The sequence below is a fragment of the Rana temporaria genome, chromosome 1 (genome assembly GCF_905171775.1).
Source record: "Rana temporaria chromosome 1, aRanTem1.1, whole genome shotgun sequence".
Lineage (NCBI taxonomy): Eukaryota > Metazoa > Chordata > Amphibia > Anura > Ranidae > Rana > Rana temporaria.
In genome coordinates, this window is record NC_053489.1 from 398,590,483 (window position 1) to 398,611,589 (window position 21,107).

At 43.2% G+C, this 21,107-nt stretch overlaps 1 protein-coding gene and 1 pseudogene across 1 annotated transcript in view; both read right to left on the minus strand.

Annotated features, from left to right (window-relative positions):
- Positions 1-1,178: 1,178 nt before the first annotated feature.
- Positions 1,179-1,622, minus strand: LOC120924953 (annotated as a pseudogene).
- A 3,183-nt stretch (positions 1,623-4,805) lies between these two features.
- LOC120913194 (cartilage oligomeric matrix protein) overlaps positions 4,806-21,107 on the minus strand; it is a 148,500-nt gene continuing 132,198 nt past the window's right edge. Inside the window, exons 17-19 of the mRNA XM_040322981.1 lie at positions 17,748-17,920; positions 12,727-12,866; positions 4,806-5,112 (exon numbers count right to left, since the gene is read on the minus strand). Of these exons, the coding sequence (XP_040178915.1) occupies positions 5,060-5,112; positions 12,727-12,866; positions 17,748-17,920 (366 nt within the window). The 3' untranslated portion in view covers positions 4,806-5,059. The remainder of the gene's footprint in view (positions 5,113-12,726; positions 12,867-17,747; positions 17,921-21,107) is intronic.

Below are 21,107 nucleotides of genomic sequence, written 5' to 3' on the forward strand. Positions count from 1 at the left end.
ACGTAGAAAAAAACTACTTTTCCATCCGTCTGGTGGATCGGATCGGGTGAACACGGACAGACGGTCCATGTTCATCCGATCCCCCCATAGGGGAGAGCGGAGAAAAGACAGGGCGGTCCCTGCACAGTGTGCGGGGACCGCCCTGTCATCCGCCGGCTCAGCGTGGATCAACGGAGCGATCCCCGCTGGGGCCTTTCTCTTCTTTCCTCCTGCACAAACTTGGTTTTCACAGCACAGCACCTGCTTCTCACATCTGTGGGAATTAGTAGGATGTTATTAGCTCAGCAAAGTCCCATTATAGGCAGGAACTCTGTTAGAGTTGGACCTAACACCCCCTGGTTTGGTTTGCGCCAGAACTCTCAACATCGCAAAAGTTTGGACCTGAACCCGCGAAAACTATTAATGTCTATGGGACCCCAACTTGAAAAATTAAAAGTGCCAATTTTAAAAGGGTTGAATGCAAGTTATTGGCCATAAAAAGGGCATAGGGGCCATGGGGGACATGTTTTAATGCAATTGTTTTTAAAAATAAAAGATCGTTTTTAAAGAAGCAGTGATTTTAATGATGCTTAAAATGAAACAATAAAAATTAAAAATTCCTTTGAATATAGTTTCTGGGGGGTCCCGTTAGTCTGCCTGTAAAGTAGCACATATGTACCGTGTATAGAACCTGCTGCAGCAAAACTGACATATATAACGAAAAAAACAATGACATTTAAATTGGGTTTCCCTGAAAGTTTTCTTTATTTTGTAAACAATGGCTTGGGGAGCCAGTCTGTATGCTGAGGCCACAATTTAATACCCTCGGAACAATATTAGCCATTTTTGGATAAATTCTGGTGTCTTTTTGGCAGACTTTGGATGGAAATAACAAAGTTTTGCACCACAGTGAGCAAGCCTTATTTGAAGAAGCCAAATTATAGTACACTCAGGCCAAGATTATTATTTTTTTAGATAAAGTCTGGTGTCTCTTTCGCAGACTTTGGATAGAAGTAAAAGGTGCGGAAAAATTGGGCTTTGGGTGTTGGTGGTGCCTTCACACCATAACTCTATAAGAGGTACTCTTACTAAAAAAATCTGTTTGTTTTTGTATGTTTTGTTAAGAAAAATAATGTCCAATAATAATCTCAAAAGAGAAGTTTCAAAAATATATTTACAAAACTAATTTGGAAATTGCTTTATTCTCTCATCTCGCCATCTTCTTCCTCCTCTTCTACTCCTCATATATACAATACATTATTCCACCTTTTAGAACTTCTCCAAGATGTCCAGACAATGCCCCATCAATATACTCTTCTGTATTGGCGAGCTGCATGTTCATGTAGCCATCCACAGAGACTAGGTATCCCTTGTATTTTATAACCCACTTCAGTTTCACCATTACTGGCTTACCAGTAAGGCTATTAAGGGATGGTTTTGGGTTTAGTGGCAAACTCATTCTGCCAATGAAGCTGGCGCTGATCTACAGACCAGTGAAAGGAAGAAAAAACATCCCCGCAGAAAGCTTCAAGAACACACCGCCAAAGAGAGCAGGAAATGGATAGAGGTACTCTTGATAAAAGCAAGAATTGGTCTTTCTGTAAAAAATTGAAAGTATAGGCACCCGCCAAATACTTTAGAGATACAACCCTATAGAGATACATTTGATAAAAGCAAGGATTGACCTTTCTGTAAAAGGTGGTTGTTAAGGAGTGAGCCAGAAAGCCAGCATGTACCGGTCAGTGACGTCACATGGGGGTGGTGCCAAGAGGTGACGTCGCCAGGTGGACCCGCACCTTACCCAAATAGGAACTGTCAAATGGTGGAGCATTCCTTTCTTGTATTAAGAGAGGTATGAGAGAGAGAGAGAGAGATGATTTTTCCCCTGTACAAATCATTAGTAAGACCTCATCTGGAATATGCAGTTCAGTTTTGGGCTCCAGTTCTCAAGAAGGATATCAGGGAACTGGAGAAAGTGCAGAGAAGGGCAACCAAACTCATAAGAGGCATTAAGGAGCTCAGCTATGAGGAAAGATTAGAGGAACTGAATTTATTCACTCTTGAGAAGAGAAGATTAAGGGGAGATATAATCAACATGTACAAATATATAAGGGGTCCATATAGTGAACTTGGTGTTGAGTTATTCACTTTACGGTCAACACTGAGGACAAGGGGGCACTCTTTACGTCTAGAGGAAAAGAGATTTCACCTCCAAATACGGAAAGGTTTCTTCACAGTAAGCTGTGAAAATGTGGAATAGACTCCCTGCAGAGGTGGTTCTGGCCAGCTCAGTAAAGTGCTTTCAGAAAGGCCTGGATTCTTTCCTAAATGTACAGAATATAACTGAGTACTAACATTTATAGGTAAAGTTAAACCTGGGGAATATCCGATTGCCTCATGAGGGATAAGGAAAGAAATTTTTCCCCTGCTGTAGCAAATTAGATCATGCTTTGCTGTTTTTTTTTGCCTTCCTCTGGATCAACTGTGGGTATAGAGTTGGGTATATGTGATTGTACGATATTATTATTCATTTATTTCTTATGGTTGAACTTTATGGACTTGTGTCTTTTTTCAACCTGACTAACTATGTAACTATGTATTGCCGGAAATTGAAATGTAATTTTTTTCTTTCTAAATGTAAATTTTACTGAAGCAGGTGCAACACACGGTACACATGTGCCACTTTACAGGCAGACAAAGGGGAACCCCCAGGCACTATATTTAAGGGAATTTTTCATTGTTATTTTTTTAGGCTTCATTAAACTCACTGCGCTTGTAAAAACAAAGGCATTGATACATGTCCCCCAGGGCAGTACCCGGGCTCCCATGCCCTTTTTATGGCCATATATATATAACTTGCATATAAGCCTTGAAAATGGGCAATTTTGCATTCAGGTCCCATAGACTTCAATAGGGTTCGGAGTTTGGGTCCAAACTTTTGTGATGTCCAAGAGTTCTGGCACGAACCGGGCGGGTGTTTGGCCTAACTCTATTAGTCTTAATTGTTCATCATAAATCAAAAAAAGAAGAGGAATTACAAAAGACAATGCCTTGCCAGTAATGAACAAGGTACTGTACATTGTTAGCAAGCCTATAGGGAAACAATAATTTTGTTAATTAGCGTCAATTATGGGAGTTGAACTAATTTTGTGACTGTGGGCTGATGTCACATGCCTGGAGTGGCAACAGGCTCAGCCTCTCAGCGAGACGGTAAGAGCCTGACCTGGCCGCTCCCGCCCCCTCCACAGCCCAGGACTCCAGTGAGCGCAAAGGGGAGGCAGAGCAGAGATCTGCTGAATGACAGTCAGCAGCTCTCTGCTCACAGAGCTGTGAGAACTAAACGATTGTCGGTGTTCAATCACTTGGTTCTCAGTGTTAGAGGCGCTGGAGAACAGATGCTGCATTGCATCGATGCTGCATCTACCTAGGTAAGTATGATTCTTTAAAAAAAATAAAAAACACACATCTCTTAAGACTATACCAACCTGCTCCCTTTTAAAATGTCAAATTCTCTCTTTAAATATTAATTAGCTAAACTTAGTTACCAAAAATGACGTAAATTTTTGCTTAGAGATATCCGATGAAAGTTATGAGAAATGATTAATTATGCATAGTGTTTTCAGTCAGTTAATAACTGGTATTTACACTTACAAACCTCCTGGTAACACCTGATGTCTTTATTGTGTCTCTGTTCTGTTCATTTTGTCTGGGCTAATCCATGAGCCTAATTTGGTTAGTGTTTTCTTTTTAAATTCCTTTACTGATTTCCTGCATAGAATGAACATACAGTGGAACCTCGAATTACAAGCATAATCCGTTCCAGAAGAATGCTCATAATCCAAAGTACTCGCATTTCAAATCGAGTTTCGCCATTGAAGTCAATGGAAACAAAAATTATATTGTTCCGCATTGACTTTAATGACATGCAATACTGCATGCGGCCAGAGGTGGGGGGCACCGGAGAGCCTCGGAAACGGCCAGAAAGGCACGAGGACACCTCAGCTGACCTTGGCAAACCCCGGAAAGAATCAGTTCCCGAGATTTGCCGAGGTCAGCTGAGCTGTCCTCGGGCCTTTCCGTGCATTTCTGAACAGTGCCGGTCTGCTCAGCTCTGGCGCCCTCCCACCTCAGGCCAAATATGGCACTGCACACAGCTTTGGCCTGAATTGTGCTTGTTTTGCGAGACAACACTCGCAAACCGAGTTACGATTTTAAAAAATACAGTGCTCGTATTGCGAAACGCTCATTAACCACTCGCAATCCGAGGTTCCACTGTAATTACATTTTTGTAAGGTTGCTGAACTATAAAATTATAAAATTATCAAATAATGTAAATAAAACTGCAACGACTAAACCACCTGTAATGTCCATGGTAGATAGATAAAGCTGGGAGCTCATGTGTAGAAATCACATTTAGAGTCTCCAAATTGCTAATTCAGCTTATAAGGTTTTTTACATTGCTTACCTTTTTCTTAGGTTCAATTGAAATGGGATTGGTAGCTGCACCTTATTTACTCCACTAAGTCTGCAAAGTCTGTACAGGCATACCCCACTTTTAAGTACACAATGAGGTTTATTTACTAAAGATGGAAAGCGCAAAATCAGACTCACTTCTGCATAGAAACCAATGAGCTTCTAACTCCATCTTGTTCAACTCAGCTTGGTAATAAAATCTGGAAGCTCATTGGTTTCTGTGCAGAAGTGATCCTGATTTTGCGCTTTCCAGCTTTAGTAAAGAAACCTCATTGTGTACTTAAAAGTGGGATATACCTGTATTCCTTTATCAAAATCAATTACTACCAGATTAAGATTTGCAATGACTTTGGTAGAAATGTTCTTTTATTTCTTTCTATGCCCTTTATTTAGTAATTGTGTGAAATTTACAATCACAGGTGTACATTTTCTCAGATATATGTAGAATTTACAGTAGCAGTTGCATAGAAAATAAATTGTTCAGAAAAACAGTCTTTATATTGTATTTAGGTATTTGAGACAGGTGAGGGTATGACAGATGTTTATGAAAAAATGCACTGGGCACCCATTCCTAAATTTATATGAAGGCGTAAAAGTGGTTTTCATTTCAGGCTTTTATTCTCTGCTCTTTAAATGTCTCATAATCATCCGGTATTGTATCTATAAAAAAAAAAAAAAAAACATTTTGGTTAAGCGTCAACCATCAGAAAATAATACAAACATAAAAAGAATGGGGTAGGAATAAGTTAAACTAAGATTTGAATAAAGTTTTTTTTTTCATCTCAATGTATGAATAAAGTTCTTGCTCAGATGTTGTTGAACTGATAAAGAGATCAGTTGAGAAAAGTGTCAAATGTAGGCAGGGCCGGATTAACAATGGGGCTGATGGAGCTGCAGCTCCAGGCCCCTTTCTCAAGATAGGCCCATTTTTTTAAGATTTTTTTTTTTCTAAGATCGAATTTGGAGGGTTGAAGCTCGATGACCAGAGGTCACAGAAACCCTACATTTGGGGGTAGGCATGGGAAGAGCTACCCCACAACTGGTTAAAATATTATCATTTATGGTTCCGGAGATACGGGCCTGCTTGCACAGCCTGTCAGAAGCTACATTCAGAGCGGCCAATATAAATACAAGCTGACACACTACAGCAGACTGATAGGATCACAGTGCTTATAATAATTATTTGTATATTACTCATGGTAATTAACCCCTTGCCACCCAGGCCAATTCTGACACTTCTCTACTACATGTAAAAATCATCATTTGTTTTTTGCTAGAAAATTACTCTATGGTGGTCTTTGCACTTTTTATGTTGCAGGGTACAGAGCTGCACGATTCTGGCTAAAATGAGAATTGCAATTTTTTTGCTTAGAAGATAGATCTTGATTCTCTCACGATTGTTGCGGCGTAACATCATCTTTCACATAAAAAAAAAAAAAAAATGGGCTAACTTCACTGTTTTGTTTTTATGGTTTTTATTATTCATTGAAGTGGGAAAATGCAGTGTGACATAACATATTGCAGCAATAGCCATTGTATTCCCTAGAGTCTCTGCTAAAATATATATAATGTTTGGCAGTTCCAAGTAATTTTCTAGCAAATAATATTGCTTTCTAACTTAAGAAACAAGTGTTGGACTTTAAGTGGTTAAATTTAGTTACAATGTTAGTTAGTTACAATGTTTCATTTTGTTTACAAACTTCGCAGACTGCCCAGATTTGTTCTTTGATCTAAGAAGGAAGTGTCAGTTACAATGTTTCCTGTTAAAAACTTGGCAGACTGCCCAGATATTTTCTTTTGACAGCTGAAAGTCTCTCCACTTGTTATATGAAAGAATCAGCAAACTCTGCATTGAAGATCGTCAGGGGGGTTGAATCGAGATCACGATTTTTTTAACGATTAATTGTGCAGCTCTAGCACGGTATTTGCGCAGCAATTTTTCAAACATGTTTTTTTGGAAAAAAATGTTTCATTCATTAAAAAAACAGTTAGTTAGTTAAGTTAGCACAATTTTTTTTGGTATCCTAAGCGATGCTTTACATTTTTTTAGGTTACATGTTTAGAGTTACAGAGGAGGTCTAGTACTAGAATTATTGTTCTCGCTCTAACGATCGTGGCGTATGTAACCTGTGTGTATCTGGCTCTGATACTACCAGTGCCTACCCAGCCACTGACTAGTATCTCTCCCCAGCCTGTCCCCACACACCCTCTCACCTGCTGACCTGTGGATGGGGGAATCACTCCTGCAGTGTTATTGTGTTCTGCCAGTGCGTACAATGATCAGTGTTGCTAACTTTAGCTGGCAGCACTGATTGTTTTAAGAAAAAAAAAACAGGCTGGTTGTACTCAAGTTGATTAATAGATTGACTTGTGTAAAACCAGCTAGCCCATACATAGATTGACTATGGCTGGTCTCTGCATAATTGGCGTAATTTCAATCCATGTATGACCCGCTTAACCACTAGTCAGTCCCTAAATATACTTCCACTCCTGTGCATAGTGCTCACTGTCATACTCTCCACACTCCTCTCCTGTACATAGTGCCCACTGTCATACTCTCCACACTTCTCTCCTATACATAGTACCCACTGTCATACCCTACACACTCCTCTCCTGTACATAGTGCCCACTGTCATACCCTACACACTCCTCTCCTATACATAGCGCCCACTGTCATACCCTTCACACTCCTCTCCTGTACATAGTGCCTGCTGTCATACACTTCTCTCCTGTACTTAGTGCCCACTGTCGCACCCTCCACACTCCTCTCCTATACATAGTGCCCACTGTCATACCCTCCACACTCCTCTCCTATACATAGTGTTCACTGTCATACCCTCCACACTCCTCTCCTATACATAGAGCCCACTATCATACCGTCTACATTCCTCTCCTGTACATACTGCCCACTGTCATACCCTCCACACTCCTCTCCTGTACATACTGCCCCATCATACCCTCCACACTTCTCTCTGGTACGTACTACCCTCTGTCATACCCCCACACTCTTCCTGTACATACTGCCCATTGTCATACCCTTCACACTCCTCTCCTGTACATAGTGCTTTTTTCCGTACCCTTTGTACTCCTCTCCTGTACATAGTGCCCACTGTTAGACCCTCCACATTCCTCTCCCTCACCTGCACATACTTCCCACTTATATACCGTCCATACTCCTCCCCTATGTCGCTTACCCACAAAAACAGTTCTTTAAAATTATACTGAATATCCTCAATGTTACCAGCTCTAGAATGGACACACTTTTGTTAGTTCAACTAAAGTAAATCTTAGTTCTCATATTTGTTCTGCCCCATTATTAGTACTCATTTAATTTTGTGATTACTACTATGATGTATAGAGGAACATCGGGGATCTCAGCTACTCTAAATATAGCACTTATATAAAAAAGTGGCCCTGAAAATATTTTTTAAATGTTGGCAACTGTGCACTTAGGCACTGCCCAAGGGCCACCGTCCACCGGGTCAGTAGGGGGCCCCATGAGAGGCTCCTGGGATCCTGTGATAATAAAGCGGTAGTAAACTTTCCTGACATTACTACTTTTTAGACGCCCTGGGGTAGGTTATGCCACAACGTACAAGTATGCACAGCATATTAGCACATTCGGGTACACTTCAATTTTCAGACTGAGCCCTCCAGTGCTGCGATGAATCAGGTCTTCCTTCTGGGTTCTGTGCCTTTGGTCACTTGCCTTGGCTGGGCTGCGTTCATGTCATCCCCACGCATTTATTTATTATTTATTACACCCCATTCACACCTCCGCGACAAAACGCCCGACGCCGGCCGCTCGTGCCGCTGGAGGGGAGAATTCCCATTGCTGTCTATGAGATGGTTCACATCTCATAGACGCCGTACACCTGCGGCATGAAAAAAAGTCCCGGACCCTTTTTTTCAGGCGGCATTGGCGTTCGGCCATACAAAGCAATAGGAAGGATTTGTAAAAAAAAAGTTACACTATTCGCGGCAAAATACGCCGCGTACGCGGCAAAATACGCCGCGGAGGTGTGAATGCAGCCTAAAAGGCCCCACCAAAATCCTCAGCACCAGGCCCATGATGTTCTTAATCTGGCCCTGAATGTAGGATGTGAAGAGGAGATGACCTACTGTGTGCAAAGGAAATATAGAACATTTCAAATACTGAACACAGTGTTTCTTGCATACGATGTTCTACCTACTTGTAGTAGGTAGATTCCATGATTCAGGTAAACCTGTAGATTAAAGGTCTAAAAGCGCAGCCAGATACGACTTCTACTTTACGTGTCAAGACTCCAGGACTTCTGCTTTCACTCCTTAACATTCACGTGACATGTTTGCCAAGGGTGATTGCAATGAATCACACTGAGTGGAGATTCAAGAATCTTGAAATGGCACCGTGCTTTTAAGTGGCAGACCACTGCATCTACGGTCTCCAACATTGCCCAATCAATGGTGTGCTCAATGCTGAGAAATACAGGCAGATATTTACCCATCATGCCATACCATCAGGGAGGAGTGGGACTGGCCTCAAATGTATTCTGCAACAGCACAACAACCCCAGATATATAGAATATCAATAAGAACTAGCTTCAGCCTAAAAAAGAACAAGGAGTCCTGAAAGTGATGGTTTGGCCCCCACAGAACCCTGATCTCAACATCATCCAGTCTGTCTGGGATTACTTAAAGAGACATCCTACCTGGCAAGTTCCTTCTAAAATTGTGTGCAAGTGTACCTAGTAGAAGTGATGCTGTTTTAAAGACAAAGGGTGGTCACACCAAATATTGATTTGGATCTCTCTTCTGTTCATTTACATTCTATTTTGTCAATTGATAAAAGAATGGGCGGGTGCCCTGGGCGCTACTATTTACTGGAGGAAGGGGGGCGCATGTGAAGTGCTAGCTGTGTGCTTAAAAACTGTCTGCACACACCAGCCGCTAATACCTACACCTGCAATGATGTGCCGAGTGCGCTCCTGCACCTGGCAGAAGCGTAGAACAGACCAGCACTTCACTTATTGATTCCCCTGTCAGTGGAGAAACCCCCCCCCCTGCAGGCGCTTGGTATTCCCTACCCAGCGTCACACACTGAGAGGCTGGCCGGAGGCGGGATGGGAACAGTACGAGGAGGGGTGGTGGACAGCACCCAGGTGACACTATAAAGAAAGCTGGCAGTTGTAGTGGGTGCTGTCAAGCCCCCCTCCCTCCACCCCCATCATTGAAGCTGTGATAGCGGCAGTGTGAGCGGGGGAGAGGCGAGCTACTTTCGCCGCGTTGTTAATCTTCTGGAACTACATGTCCCATGATGCTCCAGACTAGTGGAGCATCATGGGACATGTAGTTCCAGAAGATCAACAACGCGGGGGAGTCAATAAGTGAAGCGCGGCGAAAGTAATGAGAGAGCCGCTGTCTCTCCTCCCGCACTGCTGACAGGAGAAAGGGGGGGGGGCGAAACATTCTGAGATCATGTAGCTCGCCTCTCCCCCGCTCACACTGCCGCTATCACAGCTTCGATGATGGGGGGTGGAGGGAGGGGGGCTTGACAGCACCCACTACAACTGCCAGCTTTCCTTATGGTGTCACCTGGGTGCCGTCCACCACCCCTCCTCGCACTGTTCCCATCCCGCCTCCGGCCAGCCTCTCAGGAAAGAGACTACAGCTCCCAGCATGCACTCTGCTTGGGTAAAAAAAGAGAGAGAAAGAGATCCCATAACCCAGAAACAAGCCGGGGGAATGAATGATATACTTAACTGCTCCAAAAGACAGAAAGAGAGGAGTGTACCGGGAAGCCAAAGAGGGAGCCATGCTGCTGCTGCTAACCAGCACCACCAGAGAGAGCCACGCTGCTAACCAGCACCACCAGAGAGAGCCACGCTGCTAACCAGCACCACCAGAGAGAGCCACGCTGCTAACCAGCACCACCAGAGAGAGCCACGCTGCTAACCAGCACCACTAGAGAGAGCCACGCTGCTAACCAGCACCACCAGAGAGAGCCACGCTGCTAACCAGCACCACCAGAGAGAGCCACGCTGCTAACCAGCACCACCAGAGAGAGCCACGCTGCTAACCAGCACCACCAGAGAGAGCCACGCTGCTAACCAGCACCACTAGAGAGAGCCACGCTGCTAACCAGCACCACCAGAGAGAGCCACGCTGCTAACCAGCACCACCAGAGAGAGCCACGCTGCTAACCAGCACCACCAGAGAGAGCCACGCTGCTAACCAGCACCACCAGAGAGAGCCACGCTGCTAACCAGCACCACCAGAGAGAGCCACGCTGCTAACCAGAACCACCAGAGAGAGCCATGCTGCTAACCAGCACCACCAGAGAGAGACACGCTGCTAACCAGCACCACCAGAGAGAGCCACGCTGCTAACCAGCACCACCAGAGAGAGCCACGCTGCTAACCAGAACCACCAGAGAGAGCCACACTGCTAACCAGCACCACCAGAGAGAGCCACGCTGCTAACCAGAACCACCAGAGAGAGCCACGCTGCTAACCAGCACCACCAGAGAGAGCCACACTGCTAACCAGCACCACCAGAGAGAGCCACGATGCTAACCAGAACCACCAGAGAGAGCCACACTGCTAACCAGCACCACCAGAGAGAGCCACGCTGCTAACCAGAACCACCAGAGAGAGCCACACTGCTAACCAGCACCACCAGAGAGAGCCACGCTGCTAACCAGAACCACCAGAGAGAGCCACGCTGCTAACCAGAATCACCAGAGAGAGCCACGTTGCTAACCAGAATCACCAGAGAGAGCCACGTTGCTAACCAGAACCACCAGAGAGAGCCACGCTGCTAACCAGAATCACCAGAGAGAGCCACGCTGCTAACCAGAACCACCAGAGAGAGCCACGCTGCTAACCAGAACCACCAGAGAGAGCCACGCTGCTAACCAGAACCACCAGAGAGAGCCACGCTGCTAACCAGCACCACCAGAGAGAGCCACGCTGCTAACCAGAACCACCAGAGAGAGCCACGCTGCTAACCAGAACCACCAGAGAGAGCCACGCTGCTAACCAGCACCACCAGAGAGAGCCACGCTGCTAACCAGAACCACCAGAGAGAGCCACGCTGCTAACCAGAACCACCAGAGAGAGCCACGCTGCTAACCAGAATCACCAGAGAGAGCCACGCTGCTAACCAGAATCACCAGAGAGAGCCACGTTGCTAACCAGAACCACCAGAGAGAGCCACGCTGCTAACCAGAACGCTGCTAACCAGAACCACCAGAGAGAGCCACGCTGCTAACCAGAACCACCAGAGAGAGCCACGCTGCTAACCAGCACCACCAGAGAGAGCCACGCTGCTAACCAGCACCACCAGAGAGAGCCACGCTGCTAACCAGCACCACCAGAGAGAGCCACGCTGCTAACCAGCACCACCAGAGAGAGCCACGCTGCTAACCAGAATCACCAGAGAGAGCCACGCTGCTAACCAGAACCACCAGAGAGAGCCACGCTGCTAACCAGAACCACCAGAGAGAGCCACGCTGCTAACCAGCACCACCAGAGAGAGCCACACTGCTAACCAGCACCACCAGAGAGAGCCACGCTGCTAACCAGCACCACCAGAGAGAGCCACGCTGCTAACCAGCACCACCAGAGAGAGCCACGCTGAGCCACTACCAGGGTACAGACATGCTACACTACTGCAGAAGTTTCGCTGGGTCTGGTAAGAGGGCCTGTAGGCAATTATCCTTTACTGATCCTAGGGACTGAGCCATTAGGAACTGCCTAAGCTGCTATCCTCTAGACCTAATACAGCCTCTGCAGGCTAGAGGATAGCAGGTTAAGCAATTGTTGACTGCCACAATGAGCTCCAATGCTGTGCTGCTGGCCCGAAAATATTGTGTGTGTGTGGGGGGGGCGCAGTTTGCCATGTTCGCCCTGGGCACCAAATTAACTTGTCCCGGCACTGCGTCAGACCTATCAGATAGGCAATCTTATGCCTAACTGAAAGTGACAGGCTAACAATAATGCTGTCACTGGCAGAATCTCTAGGTAACACATTTTGAAACAAATTCATAAAAAAACTGTTTGCTTAAGAAGACTTTATACATTAACACATGATGCCAAACATACTAAAAAAGAGGATTTGATTTTATGTTTACTTTAAGTAAAAAGTATTCTGTAATAAAAAGGGGGGCTGCAATTACTTCACTTCTACATCTTTTCAGAATTGTTCATTGCTCTTCAGTATTTATTATTCAACACCATGGCCTGAGCTTTTAAAACCTCTGCACACATCCCATCCAAAACAAATCAAACTTACCATTACAACGATATTTAAGGTCAGACCAAATGATATTCTCCTGAGAGAAACAGAAGACTCCAAGTCGTCCTCCCCTCATTGTTGTGTCAATTATGACCCCAGAGTCTGCTACCAGCTCAGGGCCCTCGAAAAACTTGACTCTGAAAAACAAAAATTCACACGTACAATGACAGGCAATTAACTCGCATAACACAGTTATAAAGGACAGACAACTCAACTACAGTGCATCCAGAAAGTTTTCACAGCTCTTTGCTCTTTCCACATTTTGTTATGTTACAACCTTATTCCAAAATGTATTAAATTCATTCTTTTCCTCAAAATTATACAAACAATTCCCCATAATGACAGTGTGAAAGAAGGCTTTGCAAATTTATTAAAAATAAAAAATGAAAATAATTTCATGTACATAGGTATTCACAGCCTTTGCTCAATACTTTGTTGAAGCACCTTTGGCACCGATTGCAGCCTCAAGTTTTTTTTGTGTATGATGCTACAAGCTTGGCACACCTATTTTGTGAAGTTTATCCCATTCTTCTTTGCAGGACCTCTCAAGCTCTATCAGGTTGGATGGGGAGCATCAGTGCACAGCCATTTTCAGATCCCACCAGAGATGTTCAATCGGGTTCAAGTCTGGGCACTGGCTGGGCTGCTCAAGGACATTCACAGAGTTGTCCCGTAGCCACTCTTTTGTTATCTTGGCTGGGTGCTTAGAGTTGTTGTCCTGTTGGAAGATGAACCTTTTCCCCAGTCTGAGGTCCAGAGCGCTCATGATCAGGTTTTCATCAATGATGTCTCTGTACATTGCTGCATTCATCTTTCCCTCGATCCTGACTAGTCCCCCAGTTCCTGCAACTGAAAAACATCCCCACAGCATGACGCTGCCACCACCATGCTTCACATAGGGATGACATTGGCCAGGTGAGCGGTGCCCGGTTTCCTCCAGACATGACACTTGCCATTTAGGCCAAAGAGTTCAATCTTTGTTTCATCATGGTCTGAGAGTCTTGTGTTTCTCATGTTCTGAGAGTCCTTTAGGTGCCTTTTGGCAAACTGCATATGGGCTGTCATGTGCCTTTTACTGAGGAGTGGCTTACATCTGGCCACTCTACCATACAGGCCTGATTGGTGGAGTGATACAGAGATGGTTGTTTTTCTGGAAAGTTCTCCTCTCTCCACAGAGAAACACTGAAAATCTGTCAGAAGTAAACCATCGGATTCTTGGCCACCTCCCTGACTAATGCCCTTCCCCCCTGATCACTCAGTTTGGCCGGGCGGCCCACTCTAGAAGAGTCCTGGTGATTCCAAACTTCTTCCATTTACAGATGATGGGGGTCACTGTGCTCATTGGGACCTTTAATACTGCAGAAATGTTTCTGTACCCTTCCCCAGATCTGTGCCTTGATACAATCTTGTCTCGGAGGTCTACAGACAATTCCTTGGACTTCATGGTTTGGTTTGTGTTCTGACATGCACTAGGAGGACCTTATATAGACAGCTGTGTGCCTTTCCAAATCATGTCCAATCAACTGAATTTACCAGAGGTGGACTCCAATTAAGTTGTAGAAACATCTCGAGGATGATCCATGGAAACCAGATTCCCCTGAGCTCAATTTTGAGTGTCATGGCAAAGTCTGTAAATTCTTATGTACATGTGATTTTTTTTCTTTTTAATAAATTGCAAGGATTTCAAACAAACTTCTTTCACATTGTCATTATGGGATATTGTTTGCAGGATTTTGAGGAAAATAATGAATGTAATCCATTTTGGAATAAGGCTGTACCATAACAACATTTGAAAAAAGTGAAGCGCTGTGAATGCTTTCTGGATGCACTGTAAATTTTATGCATTTAATAAAGTGGTTGTAACATGGTTTTAAAATCAATGATGACAATTACTGGCAGCCTTTCTGTCATAACAAGCTATACTACACAGTGTCTGTTTTTTTTTTGTAATTATGCAACTAAGTACCTTATTTGACAGCGCCGCTGTGTGGTCATGTGACATGCCACTGCTCTCCTTCCCTGATATGAGGACTACGGTAGGAAGGGCTGAGATTTCCCTCTGAATTCAGCTGGGAGGTCACATGACCGCACATCAGCGCCATGAAATAAAGTATAAGGCATAATAAAAATAAAGAATAAAACAGGCACAATGTGTAGTATAGCTTGTATCAACTAAGGTATTTAACAGCATAGAAAGAGACAAATGACACTGCAGAAGTAATATGCTGTGTAACATGCTTTAAAGGAACAGTAGTTCCCTTTTAGGGTTATAACCGCTTTAAGACAGTGAAGAATATCGATGATAGGGAAAGTGCAGTAACCCACAGTGACAGACTGTGGGAACAGTCATAGAGTATTTGTAAAGGGCTGCTGTATGTTAATGCACTTTACCTTTTGCATTATTGAAAAATGTAATTAACCACTTCAGTTCCCGCCCAAAGTCAAATGACGTCCACAGATGGGATCTCCCGTTCTGGGTGGACAACATATGACGTCCTGGGCTTCCCGACCGTCCAGGGGGCGCGCGTCCGCGGCAGCGCTCGGGACGCGGTGTGCGTGCCTGGCGGCCGCAATGTACGCTGGGCACCCACGATTGCCCGCAATCATGGCAGGACCGTGGATCTGTGTGTGTAAACACACAGATCCACGTTCTGTCAGAGGTGAGGAGACCGATGTGTGTTCCCAGTACAGAGGAACACAGATCGGTCTCCTCTCCTTGTGAGTCCCCCTCCCCCTACAGCTAGAATCACTCCCTAGGCCCCTAGTGTTAACCCCTTCCCTGCCAGTCACATTTACACAGTAATCGGTGCAGTTTTATAGCACTAAACGCTGTATAAATGTGAATAGTCCCAAAAATGTGTCAAAAGTGTCCCATATGTCCGTCGCAATGTCACGGTCACAATAAAAATCGTAGATTGCCGCCATTCCTAGTAAAAAAAAATCGAATAAATCTATCCCCTATTTTGTAGACCTATAACTTTTGCGCAAGCCAATCAATATATGCTTATTGCGATTTTTTACCAAAAATATGTAGAAGAATACGTATTGGCTTAAACTGAGGAAAAAATGTATTTTTTTTTTTTAATTGTGATATTTATTAAATCAAAAATTTAAAAATATTGTGTCTTTTTCAAAATTGTCGCTCTTCTTTTGTTTGTAGCGCAAAAAATTAAAACCGCAGAGGTGATCAAATACCACCAAACAAAAGCTCTATTTGTGGGGAAAAAAGGACGTCAATTTTGTTTGGGAGCCACATCGCACAACTGCGCAATTGTCATTCAAAGTTCGACAGTGCTGAAAACTAAAAATTGGTCTGGGCAGGAAGGGGGTGAAAATGCCCTGTATTAAAGTGGTTAAACACGAAAGCTTAGGAATTCAAAAATGTATTGCTAACTGTGCGCTGGGATTTTATTTACTTGTGTTGTACATGTTGTATTAGCTTAACCATGAAGAATATGTAAAGCAATAGTAAACTGTGTTTAACAACAAACAAACTTACCCCCCCCCCCCCGCAGTCTCAAATCATAATGTGCTAGTATGCACTGTATACTAGCACATTATGATAGACTTACCTAAAAAACAGATCCTGGGTTTGCAGGGCATGATGAAGTCACGCCCGCACATAGCTCTGCAATAGACGGCATGCAGTGCATAGGGAGCTCAGTGCTTATGCGCTTGTGACATCACCAGCTGCTGGAGATATTTACTGTACCTACAGGTAACCCTTATTATAAGCTTATCTGTAGGTACAAGATAAAAAGTAGTGTTTACTACCGCTTTAAGTAAAAAGTATAGACCCTCACCGTGCCACATCCAATATATATGAAAATTTATTTGGAAACATAGTTGCCAAAAAAGGCGGATTTTGTCAGCAAAACACGAGTCAGCTTGATTAAAAAATCCAATATTTTTTCTCCATAAGGTAAAACATGAAAAAAAAAGCAAGTGCAGCACCTTCTATCCACAATATGTCTGATACCAACAAATACCCAACCCAGAGATGGAGATTCAAAACAAGCATTAAATCTAGAACAATGTTCCTTCATACACGTGTATCACATGTAACATGCTAATTAGTGCAATATCAGCTTAAATCCATTAGATAAATGTCCAAAATTATTCCATTCTGAAAAGTCAACACGTCTCACAAAGATTTCTTACTTTCTCAGTACTGGCTAATAATTTTCAAATCTCATGGAGTCTGCTCATTGAGTAAAATTTAGACCTGGGTCATCAATTCCCGACAGGGTAAAGGTAAGACTATCCCAGTGTTTCATCTACATATTACACCATCTAGCTCACAAGAGTAAAGATAGGAGGGGGAGGGCAATTTAGGTCAATCAGGAGGCCTAGATGGATCCCAACAATAAGGTGGGTATACACATTCATAGAAAGGCCATATAATTCCCCAACTATGTTAAACCTTAATCAATGTAGCCATCAATTAGTGACCCCTTAGTTAAAACAATATTCCCACTTATCGATTTGCCAGCAATGTACCCCTGGTTCCCTGTTCATCAGAGCCTGATGGTGACTCTGATGAAGAGGGCAAGTCCCTCGAATCACATTGGCTTTCTGGACTTTCTCCTTCTGATATGTTGAGATGATATGCAAGAACCCTGGCGTTCAGTACCTTGATCTATTCTGGTGAGCTTGTATACACATTGGTTTGTGAGTATATTATACATTTTCTATTTGTATTAATAAAAGTAATCTAAAGGATATTGCACTAGGCTGGTGCTCCCTCTATCTATTAATGGTTGAACTTTGTCCAGACTACCCCAGTCGTGAGAGGGAAGCAAAGTTTTGAACAAGGAATTACGTGCCTTACACATCTGAGTACCACAATAAAGTGCAGGAGGCATGGGATTGTGAGCAAGGGATTTGCCTATCTATTTTAAAATATTATGTGGCACAAAGGCAATGCAAAAATACATATTAATCAATATACTGTTCTGTGTGTTGTAAATGTATTCTATAGATAAACATATGCTTTACCAACTCTGCTTTGTACATACCTAATATATCCTACTGGAGGTCTATGTTGCAAGAGCCAGCGGTATGATGTTTTATCTTTCCAGCCCACATTTCGGGGATCTTTCCATAGTAGTCTGACTTGGTTTGATGAGTCTCCTGTATGCCACAAGGAATTCCTAAGCTGTTCCCCAGGCCCTGTAGTGGACTTGACAGCCTGTTGCAAAACAGTTGATGAAATTGACATTTTACTAACTATATTAAAAGTAACTAGGTACACTGGGGGAGATTTACTAAAACTGGTGCAGCTGTGCATGGTAGCCTATCAGTTTCTATCTTCAACTTGTTCAATTGAGCTTTGGCAATAAAACCTGGAAGCCGATTGGTTTCTATGCAGATTTGCCCCAGATTTTGCATGCCCCAGTTTTAGTAAAGATCCCCCAGTGTCAATACTATTAGGCAACAATGTAGTGGTTGTATCAACTAAACTTAGACTGTTATCAAAATGTCATAGTGTAACTGAAATCAAATGATTTGCTTGGATCGTTTTTGGTTCACCTCAAAATATAAGACTTTTAGCTGTTTTTCATAGGAATAGGTGATAGAAATGTGTGTAAAGGAAAATGTCTTTTTTAATTTTGGATAGAGTAAGTTTGGGTTAAAACTCCTGTCAGTTTACTCTGTCATTACAAGCATTTCCAATGCATTTTTCAGGTGTTCCTATTGATATTTGTTGAGGCCAAAATATGTGATTGCCCCAAAAAAAGCCCATATACCTAAATGAGCAACAAGCATTCAGGTGTGAACAAGCACCATGTAATATAATGGAAGTAATAATGTCAATCATTGAAGCTCTTCTGGTGATGCATCAAATCATGCTTCAAATCATTCCATTATGAATGGGGCCTTAGGCTGCGTACACACGATCAGTCCAAACCGATCATGTGTGGGCCCCATCGGTTAGTTAACCTTTGATCAAAAAAATAGGAACTTGCTTTAAAATTGAACCGATGGACGCCTAACCGATAGGTCAAAACCGATCGTTAGTATGCAAAAGCATCGGTTAAAGACCCGCGCATGCGCAGAATCAAGTCGACGCATGCTTGGAAGCATTGAACTTTGTTTTTTCAGTACGTCGTTGTGTTTTTACGTCACCGCGTTCTGACACAATCGTTTTTTTAATCGATGGTGTGTAGGCACATCAGACCATCATTCAGCTTCATCGGTTAACTGATGACAACGGTCCTTCGGACCGTTCTCATCGGATGAACTGATCGTGTGTACGAGGCTTTAAAGAGGTTGTAAATCTCGGGGAAAAACAAACCAAAACAAAAAAAAAACCTGCAGGACAAAGGCATAATGAGCTTGTAGCTCATTATGAAATACTTACCTTAGAATGATGCCCTGGATTGGCGTCGGCTCTCCAAGTACAGTGCGGACATCTTCCACCGGAGTTACTTCTGGGTTCACTAGGCTGGGATTGGCTGAAACCGTGATGATGTCACTCCCCCGGTCATGGCACGACTCCTGAATAAATGGTACAGCAGCCCGTTTCTTCAGTGCGCATGCGCGGATGACGTCGGTAGCAGCGCATATACTGAATATCTCCTAAATTGTTTAGGAGATATTCAAGGTACCTACAGGAAAGCCTTGTTTTAAGCTTACCTGTAGGTAAAAGAAGTGTAACAGGGTTTACAACCACTTTAAAGAGAAAGAAGTTATGATTTTAGTGCCTCTGTTGTGAATTTTGAAAGTGAGTTTCTCCACAATTGTTATAGCTACAGGTGAATGATGCCTTGTTATAGAGTGCCTTTTCTGCTTGTTGTTAAGTAATTTCTTAAAGCGAAAAAAAATATATTAAAAGCCAGCAGCTACAAATACTGCTGATTTTTAATAAATGGACACTTACCTGTCCAGCACGCCCGCAATATCAGCAGCCGTCGACATCCTCCGTGAGGGAATCAGTAAGTGAAGCATTGCGGCTTCACTGACCTGTCTCCTGGGACGAGTGTGTTTCCCAGAAGACAGCAGGGGGGGGAAGGGGCGTGACTCCTGTGGGAGTCTATTCCCGGAAGTGGGTGCAAATATCTGCACCCCCTCCCCCATGAAAGGTGCCAGATGTGACACCGGAGGGGGGAGGGTTTCCGAAAAGCGGAGGTTCACTTTTTGTGTGAACCTTCCGCTTTAAGGCAGACTTTCAGTCACAATTTACACATAGCATCATTCTAATCCTCCCCCTACCCTGTTACGCATTTGCAAGTACCTTTTTCGACAGGCAATCAATTCTACTGCATCATTCCTTGACTCCCACCCCCATCCCGACCTACAGCCTCTTTAGATACACATCACACACCCCAGGACACTTGAGGACATTCTCCCCGGGTGGCCAATCTCACACGTGTGAAGCAGTAAGGGTTGGGTGGTAAGGAAGTGACAACACACTCCCAAGTCCAAGATTGGAAAAAAGAGAGCTGTGAAGATTGCTTTTGTGAGGAAGACAGTGCTAGACTTCATAGAATGGTAATTATGTGTTTTATTAAACTCAGCAGCTACAGTACTTGTAACTGTTGACTTTTATTTTTGGGAACACAAGTTAAAGTCACCGTTTAATGATAGACAGATAGCATTTACCACCCACTCAAATTTTAAAATTCAGCTCAATTCAAAATACTACTAAATATGAGAGAGAATAGGCAAGTCAGGCCACATACACCCATATGTGGTAACATGCTCCAAATGTAAGATTTTCTCAAAATCTTTATACCTATAAAAAAGACCCAATGATAGAGAGAATGTTGTTTCAATATCACAGTTAATAAATATTTACCATCTGAAACTTTTATAAATCCAATGATAATTATAGGCAAATCAATCAGAGAATGGAACAAAACATTTTACTTTCATTAATTTGGGGAAAAAATGATATGCTCACATTAAAAAGGAGGAACTATTCCAAAATAAATGGAAACTTTGATATGACCATAGCTTGAAAAACAAATGTGATTCTTTCCCCTTTTCTCTTTAAAAAGCTTAATATACTTTTAACAAAAGCTTGCTTTTACATTTTATTTCTTCTTTAGGTTTCTGGTCACATTAGTTAACCACTTGATTACTAGGCACTTAAACCCCCTTCCTGCCCAGGCCAATTTTAAGCTTTCAGTGCTGTCATTGTTTGAATGACTATTGCACCGTCATTCTGCACTATACCCAAATTGAATTTGTATAATTTCCCCCCCATAAATAGAGCTTTCTTTTGGTAGTATTTAATCACCACTGGGGTTTTTATTTTTTGCTAAACAAACAAGAAAAGCCGAATAAAAAAAAAATAGTTTGTTATATAATTTTGCAAACAGGTAATTGTTCTCCTTCATTGATGGGCACTGATAGACTGCACTGATAGGCAC